This window comes from Canis lupus, chromosome 35 (genome assembly GCF_003254725.2).
Source record: "Canis lupus dingo isolate Sandy chromosome 35, ASM325472v2, whole genome shotgun sequence".
Lineage (NCBI taxonomy): Eukaryota > Metazoa > Chordata > Mammalia > Carnivora > Canidae > Canis > Canis lupus.
Window position 1 is genome coordinate 7,574,499 of NC_064277.1, and position 20,500 is coordinate 7,594,998.

A 20,500-nucleotide genomic window follows, 5' to 3' on the forward strand; every position below is an offset into this window, starting at 1 on the left:
TACTACAGTGGATCGAGACCAGATCACACCTTGGTTATTAGAATTCATCTCTTGTGCTTATAAACTCTTCCAGTCGGTTGCATTCCTGTGAAATATTTATTGCATAACCGTCATATTCTTTTGTTAATGCTCCAGTAGGGTTTCCATCTGCTTAGGAAAAAACACAGTATGATGCCACATTGAGCCAACTCATGTCGGTCAGATCTACACAACAGCTTTCAACAGCAGTGAGTTTTTTCCTCTAAATATGGGCAGAGTTTCATCGCTGTTCAGGTGACTGAAAATATCTTGGGAAAGAGGAAAAACGCTGCTGATGCCCCTTGGTGCCTCAGAGCTGACTGCTTAGGGTGGAGCACAGGCGAGCTTGGGTGTGACTTGGGGAGTCTCACTCCTTAGCCAACCAGTCTTTCCGGACGAGGAGGTTCTAGAAGGAGTGCTTCAGTCTGGAGGCCAGGTGCTCAGGGCACTGCCCTACCCTTCACTTTTCTCTTTCGCTTCATGGGAGGTGATAGGTGTGGTTCTGATATTGAAGGCACCGCCCTGAAGACCCTGAGACTCTTCTCCTTAGAGGCAGCATCCTGCAAAATGTTAGTGCAGCCCGACGATTTACATCTTATCACCAGCACCTGGGACTGGACCTGTTGAGGACCTGCAAGGACCTCACGAATGTGAGGTGAAATCTACATTTCGTGAAAATGATGATGCTTTAGCAATTAGGCCCAAGTTCCTGCTTGGAATTACATTTTTAAAAATCCATTTTATATTATTTGTGTTTTTTTCAAGTTTATTTATTTATTTATTTAGTAATAGCTATACCCAACATGGGGCTCAGACTCACTACCCCAAGGTCAAGAATCCCCAGTACTTCCAGCTGAGCCAGCCAGGTGCCCCTGGAATTAAACTTTTTGACATTCGAACTTAACATCCCTTGCTTCTGGCACCTGAAAAAGTTAAAAAGGAGCTGGCTTCTTCATAAATAACCAGATAACCTGTAAATGACTTTGTTTTTTTTAGGCCTTAGAATGAATGGAGGTTTTCCATAGGGGAACAGTTCAAAATGGAAATCCTTATTGTGGCATTGAGTTTATAAGGAGCACGTATACATGTGTCATCCCCAGTTAATGAAGGAAAAGAGCGCATCCTTTCCTGAATTTTCTTATCCCTTTCTTAAGTTTCTTTCGTGCTCTTAAAATGTGTCACTCTTTGAATCGCCTCAGACTGTTATTTCCAGGTCTTGTAATAATTTTTGGGAACCTCTGAAATGCCTCATATTTAACACCTAATCCATTTCTTCTTTTTCATCTTTTTTTTTTTTTTCCCTTCTCACCCCATCCTAATTTGATGCAAAACATCCTTGGGTTAAGTTCAGAATGATTCACTGAGACTAAAAACACAAAATGAAAAATATAACTGAAATCTGAGAATCCTATCTTAGCAGCAACAGCAGCAGCAGCGGTGGGAATTGGGAATTCTGCGGGCCTTTGCAGATCTTCTTGGCTCCTCCTAAGCTTTCTGTCAACCCCAGGAGGTGGGTGTGTTCCTACCTGTTACAGATGGAGAAACTCCAGGCACCGTGTATCTAAGTCATTTGCTCAGAGTCCCAGGCTATACAAGCAGAAGTGGCTGAGCAGGGAATGGACTCTTAGTCTACTTGACCTCAAAGTGTTTATGAAGTCCATGGTATGGGATCCATTTGCCCCACAATGTGCTTCAATCCACCGAAAGCAGTGTGAAAATAATAAACATGGGAAGGAAGTGGAGCTTTTATTAGAGGCTGCTTCCAAAACCCCGGGGTAAGGAGAAAAACAAAGCTCAGAGGAGGCTCCCTTTCTAAAACTTAATAGAAAAGAAACCCTATTTGCACCTTGTCGGGGTGGGAATGGGGGGTGGGTAAGGGGACACGACAAGTACACTACCTGACTTGGCTTTGGAAATCCGGGTAATGAGATGGGGATGGGGGTCGTATAGCCTTGGACCAGTCTTTTATATACCTTTGTTTTCCTTCACCTTTACTAAACCAAACCATTATGCATTAAGTACCTTCTTCTGTATGCGAAACTGGGTTGGTACGTGCTTGTAGGGGTCATGGGTGACTTAGATGTAGGACTTTGCTCTCCAGGAGTGGGATAGACAGGTGTGTGAGTAATATAGTACAGAATGAGGGCAGAGGTGTGAATGAACACAGTGAGCTCCAGAGGAGGCAGCATTTGGTCTGTGACTTCCGAAGGATGGATATTTGACGTTTCCACGAATGCGTAGTGTTTGGTGTTTCTTGGAGGTATGAGATTGCCCTTAAATGAAAAAGTAAAAACAATTACTTTTCCCCCTTTTTGCTTAAGATTCTTTAAAGAAACTCAAAATAGTATATGTTAAAATGCTTTGAAAATTATTAAGAGCTAAGCAACTAGGCCTTAAGATCAATATTAATGCATCATGTCATTTTAATTTCCAACAAATATTTATCGAGCTTTTCTAAGGCCATTATTCTATGAACCTGAATACACAAAGAGACATTGCTGGTACCCTTTCAGGATCCTGTGTTGGTGGAATGAACAAAAGAAAGGCAAAAGATAAAGATGGTGGGGGGAGATGGGGGGGGGGAAGTAGAGAAGGAATCCAATAGGAGAGAAACTATATTCACAAAAAGAAATGCAGAATTTGTTGGCATGGGCCACCTGTGTAATGAACAGTACAGATTATTATAAAATGACTTTTTAAAAAAATTTTATTTATTCATGAGAGACAGAGAGAGAGAGAGAGAGAGAGAGGCAGAGGGAAAAGCAGGCTCCATGCAGTGAGATATGGGACTCGATCCTGGGTCCCCAGGATCACGCCCTGGGCTGAAGGCAGTGCTAAACCGCTGAGCCACGCAGGCTGCCCTAAAATGACTTTTAAAAACAAAAAAGTGTAAGCATTAGAAAAAAAATGTTTTACCTTGTAATGCTGCATGCCTCTGTTCAAAATACTGATTTTGTATTTTTTCCCAATAATATTTTTGGCAATAGGTGTTAAACTAATATCTTAAAACAATAATTTTGAAGTCTTATTTTTTTTTTTAAAAAGATTTATTTGGCAGTACTAAAATACAACAGAAAGCTCTCTAACATTGTTGATATATTTGTGTGCTCTGTTCTTAAAATTTGAATTAAAATCCAGAACGGGTTTTCCTTTCAGCCATTGTTGAAAGGATCTTTATGTAAACTGTTAGAGCCATTACTTGTTTAAACAAGTCTTAGAATGAATTAAAAAAAAAAAATGTTTGTGCAGGCAGGTTCTTTGTAGTATGAATCATTTGCCTTCGTAAGTTTGAAGATAACACCCAGAATTTCAGAAAGGTGAAAAACTATTGAGGAAAAATGTTATTTTTTTTCAAGGACAGCTATTCATTTTAGTTTAGAAGTCAAGATTTTTTTGATAGACTTGACCCAAGAGAGTTTTGTTTCCTTGTGGGCTTTTTTTTTTTTTTTTGTTCCCATGACATTTTTCATCTTCCATGCCACTGAAATGGGATTTAAAAATTGAACTTTGAGCTTGTTAGTTCAATTCCCACCACAGTTTAAAATCTCTGCACTCGCACACCTATAGGACTATTGAAAAGTTCTTTGAGGCCAAGGGTTTCAGAAATCTTTCTATGCTTCCTAAATGTGTACATTTATTTGAAAATTCTTTCTTCATCTCTGATAGAATCTTGCATTTCCCAGTCACCCGATGAACTGAAGAGGAAATTTCGTTGCCATTAGACAGAACAGATGTTTGTAGTATTCTCCATAGGATTGAATTTGGTAGTTTCACAAGACAGAGTTACAGAAGAGTGAGCTAAAGAAATCTTAGGTATCACCTAACCTAACAGATGAGAAAAACCAAGGTCTAGAAATTCCTGATACAAACAAAAGTTCTAGAATTATTATGTGGTCGATAAAAAATGTCATTTGACTTAAAAAGTTTTGAATGGCACACAGCATTCAAACACACACACACATTCCCTGAAGCCAGCTCTCCTGGCTGTCATGAGCTGCAAAAGGCTGAGTGTGTGACGCTGGACAGACTCCATGAGTCACAGTCTTTTTGCCTGCACTTCCTCCTTGACTTACGTACAACTATTTCTATGTTGGATCTTCCTTTGGGCCAAAGAGAAGCAAACTGAATGTGAAAGTGGGTTCTCTTTCCCCCCAGTCACCAAATGTCAGTGGGCCTGAGTCTCCCTTCCTCTGTCTTGTTTTACAGGTGCACCGACCTATTAGAAAAAGCCTACACCTGGTTCCCTTTCTTACCTAGCCCTATTTCCCAAGGTCATTCTTACTTAGCCAGACCTCAGACTGAAGTGAGGCTCTTACAGATGAAAGTTGGGATGCGCAGATCTTGCTTTAAGAACCAGGTGAAGTCTTGAGAAGTTGTGTGTAGGATGGAATCTGGTTCTTCAGAGCCTGTGTTCCTATAAACAAATAGCAAGACCAAAGATTCTTCATTACATTGTTTTCTCACACTTAGCTTTCTCCTTTTTTTTCCTTTTGACCCTTAAAAAGCCTCGATTTTTGTGCATTTCTCTTTCCTGTTCCGTTGTTGATCTGTTCACCTAATTGCCAAGCAACACATATAGGGTTTTAGTGGATATCTAGGGCATGTGTGGTGATCATAGGCAAGTCCTTTAGTGAAGCATCAAGAATTCTTTTTAGAATTGTTAGCAACATATGCAATTACCTGGTTTTTGTTTTGTTTAAGTTCAGATGTACATATGGGAGAGGAAGCAGTTAAGGTGGCATCTAAATTTATAGAGAGGTCAGTTGTCTCTGGACAAATGTCTTCTAAAAGTAGGAGGGGGAAAATGTAGAAAGTCCACCAGTATTTTAAGCCACTATTTAACTTCCTCACCTCCTTTTTTGCTGGATACAGTTCATTTCTGTGTCATGTTACTACTCTAATAGCTGGTTTAAAAGAAGCTGGTGAGTTTTATATTTTGTTGTCCAATCAACTTAGAGTTTAGTGTCATAAACTCACTTTTAAAAAGATTTAGATGTACACTTTGGTCCATTCATTCATAGCTGAGTTGGCCTCCTTGCTTTTTTTTTTTTTTAATATATTTTTAGTTTGGAATAATTTCACATTAACAGAAAAGTCGCAAAGCTACTGGAGAGTTTTCACATACCCTCCACCCAGTTTCCCCTCTCAGCTCTGTCTTCCGGCTCAGTTTGTGATACTTTTTACAACAGCCCGTTATTAAATCATTTAAGGGACTCTGACTTTCCATCACACTAAGAGGTAGCCCTTTCATTTAATTACTGGGGACTGGCTTTCTTTGTGGGACTCACTCTCTGAACCAGATTGCTGAAAACAATCACTGAAGGCTTCAGAACAAAGGTACTTTCATCCTCCTTCCAGAAAGAAAACAAATATAATTCCACGGGGCCTTCCTAACTCCTTACCCATGTCCTCATTTTTTTCCTTTGTCTCTTGAATTTCTTTTCTGTGATTCTAAGTCTATTGGAATTTTGTACAAGTTTTGACAACTGAGGCAGCCCTGCTTACATCTCAGCGATCTAATGTGCCAGATTTCCTGTATAATTCTGCGTGGAAGGAAGAGAAGATTGCATTCAGGGGGGTGAGGGGTGGGGTGTGCTGGTTTTGGGAGGTGGGCAGTTCGGGCGGCACTTTGCCTAGGCCTGCCCCGGGAGCCGTGTCATCATCCGGGAGTGGTTCCCAGGGAAAGCTTGATTCCTCACCCACAAACATCAGCTAGTGCTGGCTTGTTGAGGAGCCTCGCTTCCAGGGAGCAACTGCAGAGAGGTGGCAGAGAAAGTTGGTGCTTCCCCAGTGTGAGGAGATGCAGAATCAGCCCCCGTGGGAGAAATTTCTTGCGATTTCACCCCATCTGTGCATCATATAGCCTGGGTTTTGCAACTTCCCTCCCTTTTTTTTTTAAACAGTAAAAATGTTTCTTTACAGCACACACAGGACCCCCCCCCCATCCCATCCCCACACGCAGGTACCTGCACGCATAAGAAAAAGTCCAGTATGTGAAAGAGGCATCAGTTTTATGTGCAGGTGCACAGGCCGACCCTGGCTGAAGGGGCCTGGGTGGCCCTGGAGCCCTGTGATGAACTCAGGCTTCTTGGAGTGCATTCAGGGGCCTTTTCCTGAATATTAGACAAGAATTTAACATGTCTGAAGTCTCTCTTGAACTAAGCTATAGGAGGCCGTGCTGTGACATAATGTATCTTGGCAAATTACCAAGTAAGATTTTTTTTTATTATTAATTTATTATTGCTCTTTTTACTTCTATCTGGAGCATGTTAAATTCTTGCAGTCTCTTTCTTTAAAACATGAAACATCCATATCTACCACCTTTTTTTTAAAGGTTTTTGCCATTCATCTATCAGGACCGTGTTTCGGGGAGCCTGAGTGGCTCGGTGGGTTCCCCCTCTGCCTTCGGCTCAGGTCATGATCCCAGGGTCCTGGGAAGGAGCCCCACATCAGGTTCCCTGCTCAGCGGGAGCCTCCTTCTCCCTCTTTCTCTGCTGCTCCCCCTGCTTGTGTGCGTGCTCTCTCTCTCTCTTTTTTAAGATTGTATTTATTCATAACAGACACATAAAGGCAGAGACACAGGCAGAGGGAGAAGCAGGTCCCAGGACCCTGGGATCACGCCCTGAACCAAAGGCAGACACTTAACTACTGAGCCACCCAGGTGTCCCTCTCTCTCTCTCTCTCTTTCAAATAAATCTTTTCTAAAAAAAGTGTTTCATTTGAGATGTACATTTGGGTGATTATCGTTGTAGAGAAAAATATTCCTTAGGGTCATCCTGAAAGGAAAAGTGGCTTGCTTTTGCAATCAAGTTGTTTACATTTCCCATCAATTTCCTGACACCGTATTTCTCTATCATTCTTGTACTGTGATTGCAGAAGATATTTTTGTAGAATGAGCTCTTTTTGCACCTCCTACTGTTTTCTGCAGCCAGACTCGCCAGTGAAACTTTGATGTTCTGGGTCGGATTCCTTGAGGCTTTTCCTTTGGAGGAACTTGTGCAGATAGCCCACATTGTCGATTATTGTGAGATGAAGCAGAAAAGGTGATAGATAAGCTGCTCGAAACGTGTTTTTACAACTTAAGGGAATATTTGTGGGTTGGATCTTGGACCTGGAAAAAAAAAATTTGCTGTAAAGGACATTATCAGGCTAATTTGTAAAATTGGAATATGGTCTATCGATTAGAAAACGGTATTCAATCAGTTTTAAATGTCCTGATTTTGATAATTGTACCAATTATACCATCGGATGTCTTCATTCTTAGGAAACAGATGCTGAAATATTTTGGTGTAAAAGTTTATGATTATTTTCAAATAGTCCAGCCAAGTCTACATATACATAAATACACATACAGAGAGGGGAAGGAGAGGGGGATAAAGCAAACATGTTAACAGGGAATCTGGCTGAAAGACCTACAGGACCTTTGTGCGCTTGTTGCATTTTTGCAACTTTTCTGAAAGTTTGAAATTATATCCAAATTGGCAGGGGAAAAAAAATCTCATGTCTGTTTTTTTGTGTTTGCTTCCTCAGTCAAACCGGTACGATGTCCAGGCACCAGAACCAGAACACTATCCAGGAACTTCTACAGAACTGCTCGGATTGTCTGATGCGGGCAGAGCTGATCGTGCAGCCGGTGAGCTGGAGGGTCATCCACATGTGACTTGTTCCCAGTTAGCGTAGACTTACTGTCCTGACCTGTGCTTCCTCATTCACTACCATCCTTCGTATTCTTAACGGTTTAGAAATGGACTAGAGAGGGGATATATATCTTCTTAACCTATTTGTAATGTTGGTTTAACAAGGAGGACCAGTTATCACATAGTTTTTCCCCAAGAAATGTTGACATGACAGATTGCCTCCCCCTTCTGGATTTGCAACAACCCCTCATTTATTGTTATTTGTGTAACTGTTGTAATGCTTTCCCTTCCTAGAGATGCAGGTTAATGTCCCTGGATTGTGATGTACACCATGAATTTAAGAAGTTTGGGGTTTTTTTTTTCTTCTTCAGGAAAAATTAACATATTGTGAGAACAACGTTTGAGAAATACACACACACATACAAAAGAAAAGAAAGAAAGAAAGAAAAAATATGCAATTGAAAATTGAGGAAAAATGCTGGTAAAGCCCTGTGATGTTCCTGGATATTAGCTTAGGTTCTCATTGAAACAGGCTTAGAAATCATAGATGTTGGGTTGTTGCATGTGTCAAGTGTTTATTTTAAAATACGGTAGCTAGCATTCACCTTTGCTCTGGGGTTACTAAAAATAGACTAGAGAATGGTGGGGCCATAAGTGCCTTTTTTCTCTTTCCCCTGATTTATTGTATCTCCCATGAAAGCCTTGGGTGCCAGGCTCCTGGATGCTGACAGTGATGTAGGAGTTAAACCTGGAATCTGGCCCATCACAAAGTCCCCGTTAAATATAAAGGAGGGATTTTAGCCAAGTGAATTTTATGTGTTCTGTTTAGAGAATATCTTACAGTTCTAATTTCTCAATATTACAGATTGGGGTGGGTTCTGGTTTATTTTACCCAGTTAAAAAAATAACTTCACTTTAGTCTATATAAAAGGATATTTGGGGCTCAGCAAACTAGCTTGGTTCTAGTTCTGGTTATACCAAGTGTCTGATTAGAAACCTACTCATCACAGAGCTGTGATTCCTTTCCATAAAGCAAAGTGGGAGGCTCCAGCAAGTTAATATCGAACACATGCATACCCCAGACCTGGACACGATTTGTAGTGGCTATGGAAACGTTTTACATGTGGTTCTAAAAATGTACATGGCATCGTGTTCTCAGTGTAGTTTTACTTCCACGCATTGAAGTGTAATAATGTCAGGGAAATATAGCGTATTTGCGACCATTCTGTTAAGAGAAAGTTCATTTGGCTGAAGCCCAATTAAAGCGGCAAATGTAAAATTCTAGAGCAAGCTCCTATATGGCCCCGAAGCAGCAGTCTTTTGCATCGACAATGCAATGGAAAGAAGGTTTCCATTTCTAAAACAATTTTTAATTTTGAAATAATTATAGACTCACAAGAAGTTGTAAAAATAATGCAGAGCCCTCCCGTGTGCCCATCATCACCTAGCTTTCCCCAAAAGTGACATCTCACATAAGGGTAATGCATCATCAGAAGCAGGAAATTGATTGCCCCAATGCAATGAATTAGATAGCTTCCTTTTTATGAACTAAAAAGCTGTGTTCCTATAAGACTCTGGAAAAGCTTAGTTTGTCTGTAAAAGACCTTATCCAGTATAATAGTACAGTGTTCTTACTCCTGTGCAATTCCCATTGGTTGAAGGTTCTTTGTAAATATGAAAGATAGCGTTTAACACATTGAAGGACGGGAAAGGACAGTGTCCCGTAAATATACTTTTAAAAGCCTAGTGAAGATTTAAAATACAGTCCGCAAATTTTGCTTCATGAAGCCTCCTGTATTAACCTCCCTGTCTCGAATTCATAAGGTAATTTCCAGTTAGGAATTTTTTTCCAGTCACATGCAAAATGGAAACTTAGACTGTTTTAAGTTCACAGCAGAAGCTTTTGCTTCCATTAACAAAAGTGAAGCTTTTCTCTCCAGCATTAACACAAGTGAAGCATTCTCCCCACATGTTTCTTTCACGTAGGAGCTGAAATATGGAGATGGAATACAGCTGTCTCGGAGCAGAGAATTGGATGAATGTTTTGCCCAGGCCAATGATCAGATGGAAATTACCGATAGCTTGATCAGAGAGATGCGACAGATGGGCCAGCCCTGTGATGCTTATCAGAAAAGGTATCTCCTTTACCACTGAGCCAAATGCAGGCAGGCCTCATGGAGAGAAGGTCATAACACCCACTTATGCTCCATCCCACGGCCTGGTCTTCCCTTGAAGGAAGCACAGCTCTTCCAGAGCGAGGGCTTGCTTTACTTGGTATTTTGTAGCTACTGTGTACCGATGGACTAAACTCACTGCCTCCATTTTATGGGGAATCACAAAGCTGCCTTGAAAAGATTCGAAGGATTGAATTTATCATAAGATGTTAACTGGGCCTCCATTTGGGAGTAGCAACAGCCTCTGGTGCAGCATTTGACTTTCAAGAGTCCAATACCAAGCCGAGCTCAGTTTCACGCATATAAAAATGAGACTCGTAGAGTCAGAGAGCAGTTTAAAGTGGAGACAGGCAGTCTTGATTTTGCTGTCACCGTACCTGGGGCCCAGGTTACAAGGCAGATGCCCAGGGTGCAACTCAAGGGGAAGCAGAAGGTGCTATCAGGTTAGGCCAAGCCAGGTATGATTTCTGTGATGCTTCAGGCTCTGAGCATCATAATGCTGAGGTATGTGTATGTGATGGAGATTCAAGTCATGTGGTAAGGAAAAGAATTCTTCAAATAAAACATTTGTGACCTCTGTACTGACAGCAAAGGAGACTCAGAAAGGGGGACGTTTGCCCAGAATGTGTGGTCAGAGGCTGTTTTCCTGCCACGGTGTGATTGTTTTCCTTTCTTTTCAGACTGCTTCAGCTCCAGGAGCAAATGCGAGCTCTTTATAAAGCCATCAGCGTCCCTCGAGTCCGAAGGGCCAGCTCCAAGGGTGGCGGAGGGTACACCTGTCAGAGTGGCTCCGGGTGGGATGAATTCACCAAGCGCCTCACCAGTGAATGTCTGGGGTGGATGAGGCAGCAGAGGGTAAGTGCCTTCCAGATGAGGTTGGTTCTCGAATGTTCCAAGCCCAAGTGGCGCAGGTGTATAGAATGTGGCAGGGTCAGCCCCAGTGGTTTGGCCAAAGGGTGGTCTGGGGCCTCAGCTAGCAGCAGAAACTTGATGTTTTCCATATTTTCCTCCTATACAATTTATTTTTTATCTTTTATATTTTAGAGAGTGTGCGTGCTTGCAAGCAAGTTGGGGAGGGAAGGGAGAGAGAATCCTAAGCAGGCTCTCTGCCCAGTGTGGAGCCCGACGTGGGGCTTAATCTCATGACCCTGAGGTCGTGATCTAAGCCAGAGAGTCAGATGCCTAACCGACTGAGCCACCCAGGCGCCCTACCTCATATATGCTTTATTTTTTAAAAGATTTTAATTATTTATTTGAGAGAAAGAGCACAAGCAGGGGGAGTGGCAGAGGGAGAAGGAGAAGCAGATTCCCCATTGAGTGGGGAGTCTGACATGGGGCTCAATTCTAGGACCCTGGGATCATGACCTGAGCAGAAGGCAGACTCTTCACCCACTGAGCCACCCAGGCACCCCACCTCATACACACTTTAAATTGTAGGCTTCATAAAAATATATATATTCATATAAAATATGAATATATTCACATAAAAATATTCATATAAAACTTCATACAGTTGTTTTTTTTTTCCCTTTTCCTTTTATGGCTTAGGGAATCAGCCTCATTGTTTACTAGTCACAACTTATGGCACAGGTAACATTTAGCCTGTATAATTTGATTAGTAGATTTTGAATATCTAACCCTTATCATTCACAACCTGAAAATGTGTTGGAGTCAATGGGCTAAAATATTTTATTTTTCTAGTAAGTGACCTCAGCTGTGTTACTGACAGGTACTTAAAAAACAAATGTTGTGGATGTTCATTTAAAATGTTAAATCAGAGCAGCTGGAAACACAGTAAAACTGGATATTCTGGTTTGGGCTCATTGGCTGCTTACCTTATATTTTTGAGGTATCAGTTCTTCTTGTGCAATCATTACGTCGCAGCTGTGGGAGGGGAGTGAAATAATGGTGACCAAAGTATATGCTGAGCCTTTCCCCACAACTGTGGTTTCTACAAAGTGTTTTCCAGTGCTAATGACTGTTTTGTTTTATGTGGTCATTATGCCCTCTAATGAACAGGTGGCATTAGAAATATGCCATAATCACATAGATGGGAAATGTATAATGAAAACCTGGTGTTCATGAGCCATCCTTCTCTTGAGAAGGTGGATATGTTAGATTGATAAGTTGTGCAGACATCATTTGTGATGCCGTGTGGTTGTGCTTGTGAGAAGTATTGGTTTTATTGCTTGTTGTTGGACCAGTTGAGCAATGGTTCTAAAGTTTCTCAACCACTTAAAATTGTTTGTATGTGTTCTTTCCTAAGAGGTGAAGGCTTATGGGTCTGGCCGTGTGTTCAGTCAGCTAAGTTTTTCTTCCACTTAATACAAAGACCGTACAATACTGTTAGAGACGGTGGGGCTTATAGAGGAGAAAGTTATAATCCCAGAAACCTAAAGTACAGTCCTGTTGGCGTGTTTTCAGGTTTTCTTTTGATCTTGGAACACATATTTCTTGAGCTTTTTATATGTATTGGCACCCTAGCAGAAAGTGTGTTCAGAAGTAATGTTTTGTAGTCCTGACAATGAGTATGATCGAGAACGAGACATGTACCCCCACATGCCACATTTCTGTCCAGAGCAGTGTGGGGTTAATGGCATTTGAGCTGCAATAAAATCCTGCTCAGCTAGGGCTGTGGGGGGGTGGGGCGGGGGGTGGTGCTCCAGTCTCTGGAAAGGAGCCCTGAAAAGCAGGCTCAGCAGAGCTGATAGGGCTTGAACTACATCTTAAGCGACGGTAGGTGAGACAACCTTTGAACCAAATTACTTACGAAACATCAAATCCTTTCATTTCTTCTTAGTATGACAGTTATAGAAAATGACAGCTCCTAATTGGTCATTTTCTGCATTCACGTTGAGTGTAGCATGGTGAGAACCCTAGGTCTCAGAGGCTCAGCATTTTTAAATTTTGGAGAGTGGCATTATCTCGTGGATCATCTCAGTTCTGTGTTTATGTTTTAATAGGTGCAATCGATGAGCAATGCACTTCAGATCAGCTGGCCTCCAGGGTTCCAGAGGAACTAAAAGTAGTTTTATCACTTAACCGCCTGTTTGCTCTGGGATTCTCTGGGGCCCTTTTCTTCTTATCCTTCTTCCCCCTAGCATAGCCTGCATTCTTTCTCACTCCCCAGAGACTGAGCTGCTGGCCCGGCCAGCTGATAAGGGAGCACCGTCCCCAGCCACTAATCAGTAGGCAGTCACACATCTCCTGTGCCAGGTTTTTTGTTTTGTTTCCCTGATTTGTGTTTCTGCTGATGCACAGGTCAGATACTATACACCTGGCTGGTAATGAGGGGCATGCATGGGAGCCTGGTCAGGCTCATCTCATTAACGTCCCAGTGCGCTCACCTGTTTTTGCTTTAAAGCCGAAGCCAGCCCAGGGAAAGGTCAAAGTCCTAGGTGATCTGACTGAAATGGCTCCCCTTTCTGAAGGCCCGCCAAGTGTATTAGAACATGGATGTGGCTTAGAACAATGTGTGTTATGTTCTTGCTGCAACACCAGACTGGAATGTTTGCCCTTGGCAGCTCTAAGAGATGACACAGGTGATTTGGAAATTTACATGAGCTCATGCAAAAGAAAGATGAGATAATAGGCTGGTGGACTAGAATGGGTGATTCTTATTGAGTGGCATTCTTAAATTGGAGGTAGGGGAGACTCAAATTAGAAAGTCCGATTTGATTTTTTTTAAAGAGCTGACATAAATCCACTCCCTTCATATTGCCAACATGAATTGCAATGAGCTTTGAGTATGTTGTGTAGTAACTCCTCTTTGAAATGGGCCATTGGGAGTTTGGCATCCTGAAAGGTCATGGCAAATGCTGAATTTAAAGAGTCAACAGTTATGGGAATCAAAACAATTTAAAGAAATAAACAATGAGAGATAGGTTTAGGTCAGCTGTTTAGCTTGGGACATAGTACATGACTGAGCTTAATGAGCTCTTTCTGATGCACAGTTTAAAATGACTGAATATGGTTTGTGGATTCAGTGCGAAAGGAGTTAGAGTGGTTGAGTCATGCCAGTGAGAATGACCATGAAGTTCTGCACTTCTCTGCGAGCTTATTCTTTATTCTTCTTGATACACATTTTTGCGATGTGTCAAGAACTGATCAGTGGGCTGTGTAGGGTTCCTGGGTATCTATTCTGAAGACTCTCAGCTTGCTCAGTTGGTATCCATCTGTTTTCTGAGCACATACTATAATATCTTGGGGGGAAGATCTCATTTTTGTGTATCACTTTGCCTTTCAAAATTAAATATAAAACCCATGGAATGTACAACAGCAAGAGTGAAACTACATGCATATATAGACTTTGAGTGAGATATGTCAGTGTTGATTCATTGATTGTAATAAATATGCCACCCTGATATGAGATATTGGTAGAAGAGGCTGTGCGTGTGTAGGGCAAGGGGTATATGGGAACTCTGTATTTTCTGCTCAATTTTGTTGTGAACCTAAAATTGTTCTAAAAAATCTAAAATCTATTAAAATAGATTAAAATAATATAGAAACTTCTATTAGTAATTTCTAACATTGTGTCATGTAGATATACGCACATCTGTTCTAGACACACACATATCACTTGAATGTTCACAGGTAGATTTTATTTTTTCTTCAGTGGACATGATCTAGCTTTCAGGGATCTCATTCCTGTATCATCTCTCCTCGGCCATGCTGAGCTGGTGTCCAACAAGTTGTGGGACGGATTGGGCAAGCTCTGTTCGCAGTTTGAGAATCCCAAGCCTTTACAAAATTTTTTTTGGCTTTGAAAATATTGAATATCTACACCTTCAGTTTTATCTGAATGGAAGCTATGTATGTCCCTTGCTGCTCTGACCCCTGATGCTGGGGGTAAGGTGAATCAGTTGCAAAGGACCAGAAATGAAGGGCACACTTTCCCTTGGCAGGCGGAGATGGACATGGTGGCCTGGGGCGTGGACCTGGCCTCCGTGGAGCAGCACATCAACAGCCACAGGAGCATCCACAATGCCATCGGGGACTATCGCTGGCAGCTGGACAAAATCAAGGCTGACCTGGTACTTTGAAATGTTTTATTTTTAGAGTCTTGAAAAAGCATACTAAAGGATTATGTAGTTACTCAGTCCTGGGTGTTTTTGTCTGAAATGTTAGCCTAAGATTTCTTCTCCAACAGACTGGAAATTTCTAAAAATCCCATTTCATAAATGAGGAAGTGGACTCAGATAAACCCAGAAGAGATTGTGTTCACCCCGGAGGTGAACAAAACGCAAAGGGTACATACAATATGGATTTGTGTGTAGTTTGTAGGTGAATATTTTTGGGGAATGGTAGGTTTTTTTATTTCTTTTTTTCTGAAAGCATAATATCTCTTCAAATAGAGAAAGCACAACAATCAGAGTTTTGTGTGCTTGGCGAACCCTTTCCTATGTGCTAATTAAATGTATTTCTAGTAAGGGAAATTGTGTCTCTTCCTGCCCCCCCCCCTTTTTTTTTTTTTGCTGAAAGGGCTGGCTTGAAGCTGAATTAAGAATTACAGCCTGAAATAATCCCCTGATTTTAAGTGCCTGGTTCCCCCTAGATCTCCGTGCTTTTAAATCCCTTACATTTCTTTCCTTAAACCAGAGATAGCCTCACTTCTTCTGCCTTTTTTGCTCCCTTTATTTTTGTCCACCTGAGTATCCGACCACATTTCTCCCTCTTTTTTCTAAGACCTAGGGAGTCCTAAATTGTATTGTCAAACTTAACATTTTTTAACAAGTGAGTCTTTAAGTGACAGTGATGAGCCCCTTTCTTTACTTTGTGGGGATGGCACCACCAGACCAGTGGGGGGTTTGCCTTTAAATCCAACTGGGAAAAGGTTGCTGTGGGAAAAAGATTTTATAGAGCAAATACTACTTTCTATGCAGTGATCTGAAGTCATTATCTGATAAAAAGGAGATTTAGAAGGACTGCTGTTTGTATACAAACCCACAAGGAGAGTTAAATAATTACTTGCCATTTGTTGTCTTCTAGCGTGAGAAATCTGCGATCTACCAGTTGGAAGAGGAGTATGAAAACCTGCTGGTGAGCTGATTTATTTCTGATGTCTCTGTGTTCAGTTCAGTTCTGTTGTAAAAAAATGGAGAATGCCTGGGCTTGAGGCACCTAATGACCGTGGGAGCTACCTGGAAATATACTTAGGGCCTGTAGGTGCTACCTTCATTTCTACTGCTGGGTTTCCTGTAGAAGTGAGTTGAGTGTTAGATGATTTTTTCCTGAAGGCAGTACCTGGTGCTGTTCTATTTGTAAGTTGAGTGTCATGTTGATGGCACTTATTAAATGCTTGTAGTTAAATAAAGCTTTTCCACTTGTGAATTGTGATCTAGGGAGTATAAGCAGAAATAAGACTTGATTCCCTAGGTAGAGGTTTCTTAGACCATCATCACCATTTTATGACAAAGTAGGAATCAATCAATTCACTTGTCTGATAAGAAGAGCTATTGCCATTTTTTTGGCCTGTTTTTGTCACCCTATCTTCACCTTTTCAATATTTTCTCATTGGCAGTGATCCTTATTTGTTCGTTTATTTATTTAAAGATTTTATTTATTTATCTGACAGAGAGAGAGGGAGAGTACAGCAGGGGGAATGGCAGGCAGAGGAAGAGGTAGGAGAAGCAAGCTTCTCAGTGAGCAGGGACCCCTGATGTGGGACTAGATCCCAGCATCCTGGGGTCATGACCTGAGCATGATCATGACACTTAACCGACTTAGCCACCTAGGCGCCCCTATTTATTTATTTTAAAGAGGGACAGAGAGAGAGCCTGATTTGGGAAGCAGTAGAGGGGGAAAGAGAGAGAATCCTCAAGCAGACTCCCTACTGAGTGCAGAGCCCAACTCAGGGCTTGATCCCAGGACTCTGAGATCATGATCCCAGCCAAAACCAAGAGTTGGACGCTCAACTGACTCAGCCACCCAGGGACCCTGGCAGTGATCCTTTTTTAAATAATGTGGCTAGCAGTGACACAATTGTCCTCTTACATCTGGGATGTGACTAATGGTACCTTGAATTTTGGGGTTGTGGAAAAGGGCAGGAAAGCTTGATTTATCTTTTTAAGATTCCATTTTTCCCTTTGTAGTCTGAAACTAATTAATGAACCCAAACATCAGTGTCTAAATCAAGACCCTTTTGAACTAGGCTATTCCATTGAATCTAAAATTGTTCCCTTGTTCATTATAAGTTTGGATGGGTCTTTTACATACTAGGTAGTCAGTGAACATTTTCTTGATTCGTGTGATTGATTGATTAATTTATGTAAAAGGGACCACACAGATTTATATATGGAATCTGCAGAGAACACCATTAACGTGCATTGCTTTATCCTAATGCTACTTTTGAACTTCCTGTGCAGAAAGCATCCTTTGAGAGGATGGATCACCTACGACAGCTGCAGAACATCATCCAGGCCACGTCCCGAGAGATCATGTGGATCAATGACTGTGAGGAAGAGGAGCTGCTCTATGATTGGAGTGACCGCAACACCAACATTGCCCAGAAGCAGGAGGCCTTCTCTGTAAGCTTGCCTCTCCTGGTTGTGGATGTGGGGCTCTCGCATGGGAGGGCCCCGAGGTGGGGATGAATGGCCTTGCAATTACTTAGCTACTTGTAATTCAGCCTCTGTTGAAATGGTCACGAAAACCCATTTCTTTCTGAAGATTTTCAGTGACTGTATTTATTTATTATTATTATTTTTTAAAGATTTTATTTGTTTATTTATGAGAGACAGAGATTGAGAGGCAGAGACATAGACAGAGGGAGAAGCAGGCCCTCCACAGAGAGTCTGATGTGGGACTCGGTCCCAGGACCCCAGGGTCATGACCTGAGCCAAAGGCAGAAGCTCGACCACTGAGCCATCCAGGTGTCCCTTTTGGTGACTTCAGAGGGGCAATGCATTGCTTAACATCCTGGAACAGAGTAGATAGGGTCAGAATTATGCATTCAGATATCCCAGAGTGTGTGTAGTACAGTAGGATGGTGGTTTAAAACCTAGAATTAGAAAATTGCAGCATTAGTTGTCGCTATCACTTTACCTGTGTGGATTTGGACAAGAAATATCACCAGTGTGGCCTCTGCCATGTATGGGATGATCTCAGACATCCTTTTTGGTCTTTAAAAAAAAAATGTTTATTCATGAGACAGAGAGAGAGAGAGAGAGAGGCAGAGACACAGGCAGAGGGAGAAGCAGGCTCCATGCAGGGAGCCCGATGGGACTCGATCCCCGGTCTCCAGGATCATGCCCTGGGCCGAAGGCAGCGCTAAACCGCTGAGCCACCCAGGCTGCCCATCCTTTTTGGTCTTAAAAATGCTATGCCTCTTGAGGAAACCGTAACACGATTCTTTGACGTCGTTCATTGGCACAACGTAGCTTTGTGTTCCAGCTTCCCTTAAATGTGGCAGCAGTGCTGGAAGGCTAATGGTGACTTGCTCTGAAGGGTTTGCTTTCCTTTCATTTATAGATACGCATGAGCCAACTGGAAGTTAAGGAAAAAGAGCTCAATAAGCTTAAACAAGAAAGTGACCAACTTGTCCTCAATCAGCATCCGGCTTCAGACAAAATTGAGGTAGGCTTCATAAGATTTATACTTTTATTAGAGAAAAAAAGGGGAACTTCTTATAAAGTAAGACTATACAGATGAATGATTCTTATCTATCATAAAGCCATGACAAGCTTATTTTATATATTTTGGGATCAACACCCAAGGCTGGCAGTTGGTGTTGGCAAGCTTTTCTGGAAGGGACCAAACAATAAATATTTTAGGCTTGAAGACCATTTGGCTTCTGTTGAAATTACTTAACTCTGCCATTATAGTGTGGAAGTAACCCTAACAATATGTAAGTGAATGAGCATGGCTGTGTTCCAATAAAACTTTATTTATAAACTCAGGTAGTGGGCCAGATGTGGCCCTTGGGTTATGGCTTGCTGACCTTTGTCCTAGGCTGCCATCTGTGGGCTGTACTCAAGGCTGGCATCAGCTGGTATGACATCAACTGGTTTGGCCATACTGTTTGTTAAAATAACAAGTATTTTCATATCAGTTGGTGAGAGTCCCTGCCTTAAGACCCTCAAGCCCTCTGCAGGGGTTCCTCGGACTTTCCCATCATCTAGCAGCTATATAGGATCAGGGTGCAGTGGAGGGGTCCTGCTCCAGTGCTACCCCTAGTGTCTGTTCTAATCCTGATTGGTCAGTAGCTATGCCATTTGAGTGCATATTTTGACTAATACTCCTAATGGTATCTATTTGCTAAAACTGGTTTTAAAGTTTAATCTCTACCATTTTCCCACTGGGAAATCTATTTTCACTTTTTAAAAATCTTTGCTTGATTTGGTATTCGAGAAAAAATGTTTCATAGCTTTCACTCTGGCTCACATATCTATCAACGAACAGCTAATGTTTTCTTGCTTCAGGCCTATATGGATACTCTTCAGACGCAGTGGAGCTGGATTCTTCAGATCACCAAATGCATTGATGTTCACCTCAAAGAAAATGCAGCCTATTTTCAGGTTTTTATGCTTTGTAGTAATTTAATTGTCGTTTAGGTCTTAATACCTTATTTTTTGAATGTATTTTTAAAAGCACTGGAAACAATCTTCAAAATATTTTATGAGTACTATTTATTGGCTTTTAGTTTAGAGGAGCATAGATTGTAGCCTGGTAACCAGTTACTCAGATTATCTCCTGCTGTCACATAAGTTAATACCGTTTCTTTAACCACCTACTAGATAGACTTCGAGAAGATAGTCCTTGACATGGAAATACTAGATGCTGCTGCTTACTGAGTTCCTTCTCATTAACATGTGATCATGCTCATCTTTATAGTTTTTTGAAGAGGCCCAGTCAACTGAAGCCTATCTGAAGGGCCTTCAGGACTCCATCAGAAAGAAGTACCCTTGTGATAAGAACATGCCCCTGCAGCGCCTGCTGGAACAGATCAAGGAGCTGGAGGTATCATCACAAAACAAAAACAGAAAGAATACTGATAATTTAACAAAAGTTCCTTTGGAAAAGCATACTTCAAATTCAATCGACATAGTCTTTTCAATGATATTCTTTCCTGTCCACTTAATTCATGGCTTTGTAGCTTCCTAAGTGGCTCATTATGGAAGGTCCCTAAAGATCCTGCAGATAGAGGAATTTGTAGCTTTTTGGAGCTCGTGCTACTGTAGCAATATCTAGTCTGTCATGTCATAGCAGCTATATTAATGTCACCTGCAGTTCTTATCTGAAATTCACAGAGTATGTGATGAAAGTATGATCTTATTTGCAATTGCAGAAAGAACGAGAGAAAATCCTCGAATATAAACGTCAGGTACAGAACTTGGTAAACAAGTCTAAGAAGATCGTGCAGCTGAAACCTCGGAACCCAGACTATAGAAGCAACAAACCCATCATTCTCAGGGCTCTCTGTGACTACAAACAAGACCAGGTGTGCACTCAGTTATTCAGAATGATACAAAAGTTTTCCCTTTCTTTACATAGAGATTTTTGCCAATAGAGGGAGTAGAGTTTAATTCAGTTTTCAGTAAGCAGCATGGTAAATGTCTTTCATTTTTTGTTTTAGATTTATTTATTTATTTATTCATGATAGACATAGAGAGAGAGAGAGAGAGAGAGAGAGAGAGACAGAGGCAGAGACACAGGCAGAGGAATAAGCAGGCT

The 20,500-nt window shown here is 41.5% G+C and overlaps 1 protein-coding gene across 2 annotated transcripts in view; it reads left to right on the forward strand.

Moving 5' to 3' along the window:
- LOC112658666 (desmoplakin) overlaps positions 1-20,500 on the forward strand; it is a 45,274-nt gene that overhangs the window by 4,654 nt on the left and 20,120 nt on the right. For both annotated transcript variants that reach the window (XM_025444893.3, XM_025444901.3), the window contains exons 2-11: positions 7,549-7,651; positions 9,642-9,790; positions 10,510-10,684; positions 14,734-14,862; positions 15,818-15,868; positions 17,194-17,355; positions 18,299-18,403; positions 19,249-19,344; positions 19,661-19,786; positions 20,115-20,267. In XM_025444893.3, the coding sequence (XP_025300678.1) occupies positions 7,549-7,651; positions 9,642-9,790; positions 10,510-10,684; positions 14,734-14,862; positions 15,818-15,868; positions 17,194-17,355; positions 18,299-18,403; positions 19,249-19,344; positions 19,661-19,786; positions 20,115-20,267 (1,249 nt within the window). The remainder of the gene's footprint in view (positions 1-7,548; positions 7,652-9,641; positions 9,791-10,509; positions 10,685-14,733; positions 14,863-15,817; positions 15,869-17,193; positions 17,356-18,298; positions 18,404-19,248; positions 19,345-19,660; positions 19,787-20,114; positions 20,268-20,500) is intronic.